The sequence below is a fragment of the Macrotis lagotis genome, chromosome 3 (genome assembly GCF_037893015.1).
Source record: "Macrotis lagotis isolate mMagLag1 chromosome 3, bilby.v1.9.chrom.fasta, whole genome shotgun sequence".
NCBI lineage: Eukaryota > Metazoa > Chordata > Mammalia > Peramelemorphia > Peramelidae > Macrotis > Macrotis lagotis.
Window position 1 is genome coordinate 217,552,270 of NC_133660.1, and position 12,611 is coordinate 217,564,880.

The following is a 12,611-nucleotide window of genomic DNA, read 5'->3' on the forward strand; positions in this document are numbered from 1 at the left end:
GCATATATATGTTATGGAACACTGTTCTATAAAAAATCATTAGGGCTGAAATTTCAGAAAAGTCTGGAAAGAATTGCATGACTTGATGCTCAGTGAAGTGAGCAGAAGCAGAAGAACATAATACACACTAACAACGACACGGGGTGATGATCAACCCTGATGTACTTGCTCACTCCATCAGTGCAATAATCAGAGACAATTTTAGAGCATCTGTGATGAAGAATACCATCTGTATCCAGAGAAGGAACTGTGGAGTTTAAATGAAGACCAAAGCATATTATCTTCAGTTTTTAAAAGTTGCTCATGTATTGCATAATTTTGCTATCTCTAAAGTGTTTTTTTTCTTCCTTTTGGATCTGTTTCTTCTCTCAACACATTCAATTTTGATCTATGCATACATTGAAGCAAATATAAAGACTATCAGATTGCCTTCTGTTGGGGGGAGGGGAAGGGAGGGAGGGAAAAAAATTTAAATTTAAAACCTTGTAAAAAATGATTGGTAGAAACTATCATTATATGTCATTGGAAAGCAAATAAAATACATGATTTTTTTTTAAAAAGATGATTCTTTCTTGAGCCAGTTTCCAACATATACAAACTTGCCTTGATCAAGGTGCCTGTCCTATCTTATTCTAGATGAAATGTCTTTATTTCCCCCAGTCTTAATCCTAAACTGACCCTCTGCTCCCAGATACAGTTCATGTTCTCCTATATCTCTTGCAGTTTTCTCTCCACAGATGTTGCTTTTGTGGACTTCTGACTTTGACCTCCATTCGATTGTGAGCTCTTTAAGAACTAGACTATTTTTAACTTTTTTTTTTTGTAAACCCATTTCTCATCACTGTGCCTACCAAATAATCAGCACTGAATGTTTATTTATTGATTGACAGATTACCTTGCCAGGCATTCCCTTAAATCTGATACTCATTTACTAAAGATTGTTAGTGCTCTCCAGAACAGGTAATCATCCATAAATCCCTGGACCTCCCTGTTTCTGTTGTTGTTCAATCTGTTCAGTCATGTCTAACTTTTTTTGTGACCCTGTTTGGGGTTTTTTTGGCCGAGATACTGGTGTGGCTTGCAATTTCCTTTTGCAGATTATTTTACAGAGAAGAAAACTGAGACAAAGTAACTTGCCTATGACCACACAGTTAAGTTCCGAGATTGGATTTGAACTTAGTTCTTCCTGATTCCAGGTCCAGAACTCTACTGCCCAACTTAGCTGCTACTCCCTGCTTCTATACATATACAGTTTATCTACATATGCCTCCAGGTATATTATAAACTCCATAAAGACATTAAATTGTATTACCTTTTTATATCTTTAAATGTAAAGTAATAAACATAGAGAGTCCTGCAAATTTAGGAGTTTCATAAATGTTTGTTGAAACAATTCCAAATTCATTCATCTAGTCCAGCTCACTTGTTTTATCTGTGGTTAATGAGATTTTGAAAAATCCAAAATCACCCTCAGGATTATAACAAATGAATGTATTCCTAAGCAGCTGTTTTGTTTGCAAAAGCTGGTTAATTAGGAGGTATGAAATCTAGAGAGATCTTAAGAACTGATAGTGAATCTAGCAAAATGATTGAAGAGAACTTCAAACAGAAACACATGGAGAATAAATCGAGCAATAATTTTTAGGTTCTATTTTTATCCCTTAAGAATCCTGTCCTTTTAAGACTATACTAATGCTTAAAGTTGGGGCGGGGAGGGGGCGACCTAGAACTCTCTGAATGTGTTTGAGAGAGCAGGAAAGACGGGGAGGTGTTTGTCTTTTGTTCTCAAAGAGGACAGTGACATCAAGGAGATAATGTCACGATAGGCAAGTGAGTTGGATTTGAGTGAGGAGAGGCTGTGCAGAAACCAGTCCAACTTTCTCCTCAGGACCTTTTGGGACGAAGGCCAAATGTGGATCAGGTGGATTGGAGATGATGATCCTGGATACAGTGGGAGACCTTGGCATATTTAAGCAGTGTCAGTGTGACTGGGACAACATCCATTCAGTGATTGAGCTAGGTAAGTAAAAAAAGAAGCAAAGGATTTCTTTTACCTGGTCAAAAAAAAATCACTCTGGGAGGGGAAGACCCTTGGGGTTTCTGGTCAAAATAGAAACTATTTTCATTCACCCTCAGTAAGTCCCCCAAATAATGACCAAGGTAGGTGTGGTCTGACCCTGTTGTTGGCTGATCAATGATACCTATTGTGATTTGGGGCCAATAAACCCCAAGAACACTTAACAGGTTTTAGAGATCAAAATTTACACAATCAGGAAGGCAGTGGCTTCCCGCAACCCTCCTGATGAGGGCACTGCTCTTCATTTCCTTCTAAGACTGCCTGTATCCAGTTTATTCAAACTTACATCACTAGGTATCTAAGAGGGTGCTACTAGATTGGTCCCAAGACAGCAGAACTGAGCCATCAGGGAGAAGACAAAAAAGAGGGCCAGAGGGATACCACATTGCGGGAAAAGTGGCATCATCTGGCAAATCTTGATGGCTTCTCTGTATGACTATGTCGTATTTCCCTCTGTTGTGTGTGTGCGTGTCTTTGGGGAAAGTCTTATACAACAAGTTATTTAGTAATAACCTGCCCTAAAGGGTTTGGGCAGTCTTGAGTATGTCACAGGTTCTCCAATAACTGCATCTTTAACACCTGCTAAGCTTTTCCCACACACACACCTGTGGGTGAGTGTGAATACACCACATCTATGGAAGGAGAGAGAGAGGGTGAGAGATAGATAGATAGATGGATAGATAGATAGATAGATAGAGACAGAGAGAGAGACACAGAGAGAGACAGAGACAGAGACAGAGAGACAGAGAGAGAGACACAGAGAGAGACAGAGAGAGAGACAATCAGAGATATAGGAGACATTATGGACTCCTTTAAAATAGATCCCTGATCTGTAGAAGAGATAGCTCCCTTTCCCTTTGTAGTTGGTCATCTCCATAGCTTTTCATCTTCTCCAATGCTTAACTGTGTTTTTCCATAAAGCTGCACTTGGGAGCATAATGTTTTTTATAATTTTATGGATAACTGTGAAACCCTAGGATGAACTGTCCATCTGTTATCCTTTACTCTTGCTACTTGAATGAGCCTTCCCTGCCTTTTATGTAGACTATTACATGGTGTCCTTTATGCCACTGATTATATGAAAGTAAGGGGTAGCTAGGTGGATAGAGCACTGACTTTGGAGTCAGAAGGACAAGTTTGAATCTGATGTAGGCACTCAACACGTACTTAGCTGTGTGACCTTAGGCAAGTTATTTAACCCTGAATACCTCACATCCAGGGTCATCTCCAGTTGTTCTAATTCATATCTGGACTCTGGAGGAGAAAGTGAGGCTGGTGACTTAGCACAGCTCACCCTCATTCAAATCTATTTCATGTACTTTCCATGTCACCTCCCTACTATCATGATTTTCTTTGAGAATGAAGGACAAGCATCATGCATACAAATAATTTTAAGTAATAGGTACAAACATCCACCATGCATCTTTCCATTGCCCTTTGATCACCTAAATTGTGATTCTTATGATGTCCTAAGGTGTAAGGTTCCATGATTGGCAGTCAAACACAGCACCAGATGAGAAATGATGTTAAGGACACTGTGGTCAGTCTTCAGTGCCATTTCAACAAATTAAAATTTTTTAAAAAAATTAAGGGTTAATGTGCAGCATTCCAGCCAAGGAGAACAAACAGTGAAAATGCAGAGTCTTATTTAAGGAAGCACAGAGGTCAGGATCACTTAATCACAGAATACATGGGGAGGTATAAAGTATAAGACAATTGGAAAGGTAGGAAAGGATCAGGTAATGAAGGGTTTTAAAAACCAAACAGGATTTTTTGATCATGGAGGTGATAGGAAGCTTCTAAAGTAGAATGACTGCTAAGTGTTGAGAGACGTGAGGTAGAGATACCAAGCAGAAGTCTATTTCAATAGTCTAGGTATGCAGTGATGAGGACCTGCACTAGGATGGAAGCATTGTCAGAGGAAAGAAGGGGGTAGAAAAGAGACATGTTGTGAGAGCAGGTAGAAACTTAAAGTTAGTTAGATATGGGGGAAAGAGTGAGTCAGAGGATTCAAGTTACACCTAGGATGTAAACCTGGGAGGCTGGGAGGCTGGCGCTGCTCCCTCCATCTCATGAACATAATGAAGTTATGCTAGATGCTCATTTTAAAATATTGAGCAAAGTGGGAAAACTGACCAGACTGGCTGGAGCATTTGACATTAAAAAGGAAGTAATATAATGTAGAAGTATAAGTAAGATTAGACCTAGATTGTGAAGGGAGAAAGAGAAGGAAGTTAGAATTTTTACAGTTAAGGTTCAAAATACAGTTTTAAATATTATCCCATTTTAATCTCACAGTAATCTAGGGAGGTAGGTGGTAAAACTTCCATTTTGCATATGAGAATCTCAAAGATTTAGTAATGAGGGTCACACAGCTAGTATCTGAGATGAGAAATAGAATATTTTCTAATTACATTTTAGATAATCTCTGCTGAAGTTCACATCTAATGCATCATCATAGCCACAAGTACCCTTGGATACTTTAATGGAACATCAGCAATGTGAAAGCTCAGACTTGTAGAGCTGGAAAGAAAATATAGCCTCGTTGAGTGAATGCTATATCTGAGAGGCTTATCACCAGGATACTGGCCATCAGATGATAACTATTTCACTAATAACTTATGAAGACCATCTGCTATGATAGAAAGGAAACTCTCAAGTGGGAGAAGTATCGACATTGATGAAAAGATATATCTTTGGAAATAATACAGGGAATCATCTAAGTCATTAAAGGATGTCAAATGGATTTATGCAACTTTGTTTGTTTTAGCTAATGCTTCTGGAACTAGACAGAAATCATTTAGATCTTTTTATAGGAGGTTACATTGAGGAATTGATTAAGACTAATCCACTACAGAACCCTTTAGTCTCTGCAATGACCCAGCTGAGGAAGAAAAATGAATGGAAACCTATGTTGAAAGTTGATAAATGCCTGTGGAAGTTATACAAAATAGCGCTGGCCATGGTGTCACAGTTACATTTCAATGAGGGCCACTTAGAAGAAATCTATTCATTTAAAATCACTATTGTTGACTTCATTTTTTTGTATATGCATCTTTGAGAGTTAATATATATGAGGTGTTAGACAACACAAAGGAAGAACACAAATGAAACACGCTAAATAATTGCTCAAGTTGGAAGGGATCTCAGAAGGAACAAAGACCAATAAGTAAATCAGCAAACCACAGTTAGAGGAGTTGTCTGAATAATAGTCTATCTCTGCCTTGAATTCACAAATTAAACATTATGCTTCTCTGTAACTGCCATTTATTGTTCTTACTTCTTCCCTCTGGGGCCAAATATAACAAATTTAATTCCTATTCCATACTCCTCCTAGTATCCCATCTTCTCCAATTAGACATCCCTGGTTCCTTCAACAGATGCTAATTTGGTTGGGAGATCTCTCACAACCTGAGTACCTTTCCCTGGATATTCTTCAATCTTACTATATTGGATAGATCTAGACTTAGGGATGATTTGTAATTTTGTTAAAAGTAGGAGATTAATTTTCAAAGAGTTTAAAAGTGAAATGCCTTTGCTTTGTTCACCAAGCAATACCAAGTGCTAAGTCCCAACTCTGTCCTTCACTTGCTCTACCTACTCCTTTATTCTTTCCTCTCCTATACAATTAGGGCAGTGGACTAAGGGATTTGCAATCTACCACTTTCCATCTAAAATCTATGGGTTTTTGAAAAGCATACTTTGTTACACCAAGTAACAAAGGAAGAAAAAATTGCTACTGTCACCTGAATAGAAGACTGAGCCCAACCAGAATCCAGGAAAGACCAGTTTGGCCCTAAATTACATTGGAAACTTTATACTCTTTACTGTAGATACACTAGTGTCCAAGAGATAACCAAACTAAATACAAATAAAATTTGTAGGAACTAAATAAATAAAATTGTGGGAACCAAAAAAAATTTGAAGCAATCTTTTATCTAACATTTTAAATTTGATTTTATCATCGATCAATTCTGATCAGATTCAGTTAGAAATATGTAGTCAAATTCCAATTATATTAATTCAGAATTTATAGAAAATGAACCTGATCTGCAATTACCTTTGTGTTAGTTATAGAAAACAAGTTACTAAAAAAAATGAATACTATATACAAAATTGCAGTTGATTTATTTCACCGGATGAAAAGGAGAAACAGGTTTAATTATTGAAGAGAACAAATGATATAATGTCTTAAATTAGCAATGACTTAGCAAGTGAGGTCTACATTTCTTCTTTCTGCTTAAAAACATTTCCTCAATGATAAGTTCCAATTAAATGCTTAAAAGTAATGAAACTACAGTGCTCCCCAAAATTCATCATTGAGACTGTTTGTTCCCTCATCTAGTCCAGATTAATGAAATTGAATTGCAATGATTATGTAAAAGAAGTTAATCTAGGTTAAGAGTAGATATCATATGGCTCAATGAAGTTCTTAGTGAAGCAGATATTCCCAGCTTGATTCAAAAGGTCAAAGGAATACTTGGATGAGGAATGACTGTTTGCCGAGCACCAACTGTGGGCAAGGCACATACTCCATACTTTCTACCTTCCCAGTTTTTGCTCACATGGAATGTCCTCCTTTGCCACTTCTAACTGCTTATACTATTCAAATGCCATCTCCTCCATTAAGTCTTCATTGATTTTCCTTCCTGGAAATTATGTCTTTAATTTTATTTCACAGAATTTTGAATTTGTCTTTTACTTGTATCATATTCTGTTATGAATTATATATATATATATATATATATATATATATATGTTATATGTATTATCAGACTGTTAGACTGTGAGCCCCTTGAAGGATCTGTTATCTTCCTCAGCAATTAATACAATAAATTTCACAAAGAAGGCACTTAGTGATTGACTTTGCTTAACAATTTACGTATGAAAATAGAGCATATGAAGTTCAAATTACCTATATAGTGTTTTCCATCATCAATTTTGATATACTTTTCCCCATTTCCATGTTATGTAGCAAATCATGATAGGCATGAAAATTACAATGGTAGATTATAAATTATCCCTTGATCATGCAAGGGAATCAACTATTATTAAACAAGATTGGTGCCCCTAGATCTGTAATTGATTGATACAAGTATATGTATTATCCCAGAAAATGGTGGTGTTGTCTTCTGGACAATGGTAGTCCAAAGTCTTCCATAAGTAGGGATGCCATCATGATAGCCCTCTGTGCCCAGGATCTTTGAAGGCAAAAATGACGCAAATGTTCAAGGATAAATGTCCAACTAGTGGACTTGGCATTCATGCTGGACCTAGAGTTTTGATTTCAAACTTCCTATGGTGGGTTTGTAGGTAGAAAATTCTGTCCACCATGATGCCCTCTCTAGGACTTTGTTTCCTTGAAGGACAGTGGACCAGAGGTTTTTATACAGCTGCAAAAACAGAAACAGGTTGTTTAGATGAATGTATATGTAACTCAAATTTTTGTTTCAAGTACGCAAAAATGTGTACTAACAGTTCATAGCAGAATTTTAATATGTTATTAATAAAATGTATTTGTCAGTAAAAAGAAAGACTGAAATAAAATTACAAAATATAGTATATAAAGACAACAACAAATACAAAAGAGGAAAGGTGTGTCCTTTCACAGAAAAAAGATCTGGGAATTTTTGTGGATCAAAACTGTTACATTACCAAAAAAAAGTCATATAATCTTTGTCACAATGTTCTGAAAGAGGAAAATAATAAATTCCATTGTATACTACTATGGGTGGGATATATCTGAATTACTATATTCAGTTAGGGTACAGGATTCTGATGAGGTGAAGAGTTGCCAGCCAGAAGAACACAACTAACATGATAACCTCTGAGATGATGCCATGTAATAATCAAGTTTGACCTTGATGAACGAAGGCTTAAGGGAGTATATGCTGGTTGTCTTCAGTGGAAGAGGGATTGATTTGCATTGTTGATTTCTTAGGACAGAACTAATAGCAATGGGTTGAAATTGCAGAAAAACATATTTAGGCTTGGTGTCAGTGGAAAAAAAAAATAAGACTGCCTAACAATTACAACTACCCAAAGTGGAAAGGGCCATTTTCTAGGTTTTCCCCTCAAAGTCTGGATAATTACTTGTTGGAGACATTGCAGAAAGAATTCTTGATTAGTAATAAGTTGAACTAGAGGGTCTGTGGGATCCCTTCCAGCAAGGAGAACCTGCGATTTTGAAAGTCTACATGATAACTACCCTTTTTTGAGACATTCACAGAAGTTCAACACATTAATTTTATTAGTAAAAGTGTTCTTGGGAAAGACATCCTTTATCTGATCCTAAATATATGGCATGAATGTTTTCTCTATATACTATGAGCTGGGAAAGATAAGTGCAGCTACAAACTCAGGTATGACTTAGCTACATTCTCATTGATTCTTAAGAGAGACCTTTAGTTCTTATCACATCTTAAAGTTTGTACAAGGCAATGGGATTAAATGGTTTGCCCAAGACCACACAGCTAGGTAATTATTAAGTGTCTGAGGTCGGATTTGAACTCAGGTACTCCTGACTTCAGGGTCAGTGCTTTACCCATGTGCCACCCAGCTACCCTACTAATAAACTTTTAAAAAGAAACTTCTTTAGTTTTAATGAGCCAGAAAAGATCAATTTAAATAGTATGTTGGACATCTGACTAGTCTAGACAACTTTAGCTTAGAAGAAACTCTGTGTGTGTGTGTGTGTGTGTGTATATATTTATTAACCTTTCCTTCTGGAGTCCTCCTTTTCCCAATTTTGTTTATTTTTCATTTCCTGATACATACTGGCTTAGTCTATTATTTCTTCACATGTCACAAACTCAATATTTCACTTCACAATTTGAGACTTGATTTAATGAATCTCTAGAAAATCAAATATAGCTGGATTCATATTTAATAAGAACTCCACAAATGGTTGAACTACCAGTATCACCACAAGGTTTGTTTTTTTAAACCACATCAAATGATTATTAATCATCTGATCACCAGTTGTTAGATTGTGTTTTTTATCTCTGCTCAGAATTATAAAAGTTGAGAACTTCAAAGGACCTTGGAGACCCCAAGAACATCGAGGTGTTCAAGACTTCAATCTCCTGTGGTTGTCTTGGTGTGAATGTTCTCTCCTCTGATGCTGATTGCATCCCTTATGTTCTCTTTGAGAACAGCTGGGGTCAACCTTGTAAGTTCTCAATTTCCTCATTTGCCCATTTCCATAAGTTATTTTTCCAAAACAAAGAAAGGTTTCCTCTTTACCTCGCCATCAGCCCTGCCAATTGGTGAGTTCAGAATGAAGTCCGGAGGAGCGATGACATCTACCAGGGCAACTGCATCATCTTTCAGCTGTTTGAAAACAAAGTTCATAAACTTGGCAGCTCCTTAGGGTCTCTATGGTTACCAGGGAGTAAAAGAGTTATAGTCGAGTTGTTGCCATAACCTACCAGCAATTGAAGCTGTCACACACAGATCTATTACTAACACATTATTTTTTATTGGCCTGTATAAGAGGTTTCTTTAGTTTGCATTTTAATATTTTTACCATGTTATCCTTTACTTATTTTCAATTAGGCCAGGTACACTCATAAAAATGATTTCCTTGCAACTCATTAATTTTTTTAAAACTGTTTTCCTATTCTTGTCTTTTTATTAGCCCTTTTTTTGCCAGGTCACTCTCTGTTTTAGTTAGAAAAATATATCAAGAACAACATAAGACAAGACGTTTATGACCAACTGGTAAAGTAATAAAAAATGTCCCATGATCCTCAGTAATATTTTATTACTCAGTTATTACATATACTATTATTCACGATGACACATAAAATCTATATAAGGAGGTCTCAAAGGAATTCCTTTGGAATGCAAAAACATTATTTAAAAATATTTTGTTATATGGTTAAAATGAATTGCTGTAATAGAAAAGTGGGATCATGAAAACATTTTAAGTCTAGTTTGTGACTGCCAAGTTAGTACATAATACTTCATAAAGTTCAACAAATTACATACAGAAAATATAATAAATAAAATTAGATATTCATATTGTTTTATTTTAAACTAATATTTAAGAAGTACACATTTTATTGTGATGGACAGACACACTAGATTCAAAATAACAAGTAAATATTGTTTTTTCATTATAAAGAATTGCACCTGAGTTTCCTTTCATCTTTTTTCTAGCAGTGAGGATGAATTTTCACAGAATCAGTCACACATATCTCCTTGCCTTGTCTCCTATATCACTCACAACAGCACAGGTTTTCAAGAGAGGAGGCTGGGAGTGAGAGTAACAGTCTGAAACTATGAAATGTAAGAAAGCTGATTCACATTATAACAGAATCCAAGACTATAAGTTAATTAGTAATTGAATCAACTAATAACTATTAATACAGAAGAACTTTAAAAAATTCTAATAGAAAGCTCAAAATTGTATTTGACTTGCCCACATATTTTTTTAAAGAGTTATCTCAAGTACATAATATGTTTGTGACTATTTTAAATCTTATGGAAATGAAACAGTAAAGGATGTAAATTGGAATATTAGGTTACACCAAATATAGGTTGAGATTCTAAAATGAAATCTTTGAGAAAGGAAAATCATAAGCATTAATCAAAAAGTAATTTCACAAGATATATAAAACTATAAGTTTTTTATAAAAATTGTGTTTTTGATCCTTCTGACAAAAGATATTTTCTTAAAAGTTTGGTTCTTATCCTTTATTACTGAAGAAGATTAAAATGACATCACCATGTTAGAGACAAATTACAGTGTGACTGGTCAGACCCATATGAGCTTGAAATGCTCTACCTCAGGTTGGATGCAATTGGTCCATGTGAATACCTGGGGCATTTGTTCTAAACTCAAGTATGTCACACATTTCCTTAGAGCTACTTCCATTCTGCCTAATTCATGGAGCACAACACACACTGTGATAAGAACACAACATCCTGGGTGGTCAGTCCTGTGTCTGTGTCTCCCATGCTTCACAATCAATTCTAAAGTTCTTAAGAGAGACCTTTAGTTCTTATCACATCTTCTAACCCCCTTGACAGTTCTTACCCTGTGTGAGTTCTCCATAAACCAATTTTTTTAAGCAGGTGTACACATGGCATTCAAAAGCATAGGCTACACTAAATTGTTGCTTTTTAGAAAAAAATAATTTGCAAAAGAAATACAGTCTATATTTGGTCAAATGGCATATTCTTTACAGTCATGAGTGGCACATAAATGATTGACTTTATCCTTTTCAATCAAAGAAAACCATGACATCTAATGAATAATGGTATGACTTGGACATTATACAGATTACAATGAAGGGAATATTGTGCAAAGATATCCTTGTCATAGCCTCTTTCAGAACCATCTTCACCTCAAAGATGATTAATAGGAAACAGGACTTCTGGTGCTGGCCCAGATACTGTGGGAGTCCTGGCCCATGTGGATGTGGGTCTCCCATAGCAGTGTGCATTTCAACATGGCATTTCAGCAACGATGGGCAGAGAGTCAGTATGGTGATTCTTTAGTGACAGATTTGCAACAATTTGGCATAGTTAACCTGTCTCATTATGATCTAATCATCATATTCATGTTTGGGTCCCAGGTATAAACTGAACACAAATAATCTTTTATATCCTAATAATAAGGATATGAAAAACTTGTGGGCTATTTTGTCAAGGAACATTTGAAATGGCATTAAATAAAGTATTGGTAGATGTCTACTTTCATTCATACTCATCAGAGTAAAATACAGCAACTTTTCTGGGAATTGGATACTTTGGTTAACTGAATTTTTAAGCTAATTGAAAAACTTATTTCATAACTGTTGAAAATCGTTAAACATGAATCAATACATTTTTTCTGCCTCAGTACAAAGCAAAGTGAAAATAATTTACTTCTGAGAACTGAATTGCAGGATCTATCATCAAAAGAGTAATCAATTAAATGTGATTGTAGATGAGGAAAAAATATTCTAGTATTCTATAGTAATAGTAAGAATACTGAAGACAGACTACTTGAGTTAAAATTGTCTTTGCTATGAAATCACTATGTTCCCATGGCTAAGACATCTCTTCTTTTTAAGCCTTACTTCCTTTTATCTATGTAAGAGAAAGTTGGGTTACAAAATTTCTTAAAATCTCTTTCACCCTACCATCCTATGATATTTAATGTAGAAATTGCAGGATTTTGATCTAAAATAGTCTCAGCTCCCTCACTAATTCCCAAAGAGTATCTGACTAGGACCTGGTAGACTTGGGTTCCAAACCTCAGATCTGTTGCTAACCACTTTGAATGAGCTAGGGGCTCAGTTCCACTCTGGGCCTCAGTTCCCCCATCAGTAAATGAGGAAATTTTCAGTAGATGAAATCAAAGGTCTGGCTCTAACACCTAGCTTTAAGAACCCTTCCATTTTGAGATTCTATTTTCTAAGTACTTAGCTAAGGACACCCAGCCTTTGTTCTAAGGTTCTAATATTCTACAACTGTATGAACTTTCCAAAAGCATTAGTTGTCTGATTCAACCGCTGACTTACATTTGTTTTGTATAGTTTTG

General features: G+C 35.8%; 1 protein-coding gene across 3 annotated transcripts in view; it reads right to left on the reverse strand.

Annotated features, from left to right (window-relative positions):
• Positions 1-12,611, reverse strand: part of ACOX3 (acyl-CoA oxidase 3, pristanoyl) — a 272,680-nt gene that overhangs the window by 167,845 nt on the left and 92,224 nt on the right. Inside the window, exons 17-18 of one of the 3 annotated variants that reach the window (XM_074229852.1) lie at positions 9,323-9,409; positions 6,802-7,470 (exon numbers count right to left, since the gene is read on the reverse strand). The exons of the other annotated variants lie outside the window; for them this stretch is intronic. Coding sequence (XP_074085953.1) covers positions 7,351-7,470; positions 9,323-9,409 — 207 coding nt within the window. The 3' untranslated portion in view covers positions 6,802-7,350. Of the gene's footprint in view, positions 1-6,801; positions 7,471-9,322; positions 9,410-12,611 lie in introns of those variants that run through there. 3 annotated transcript variants of the gene reach the window in all.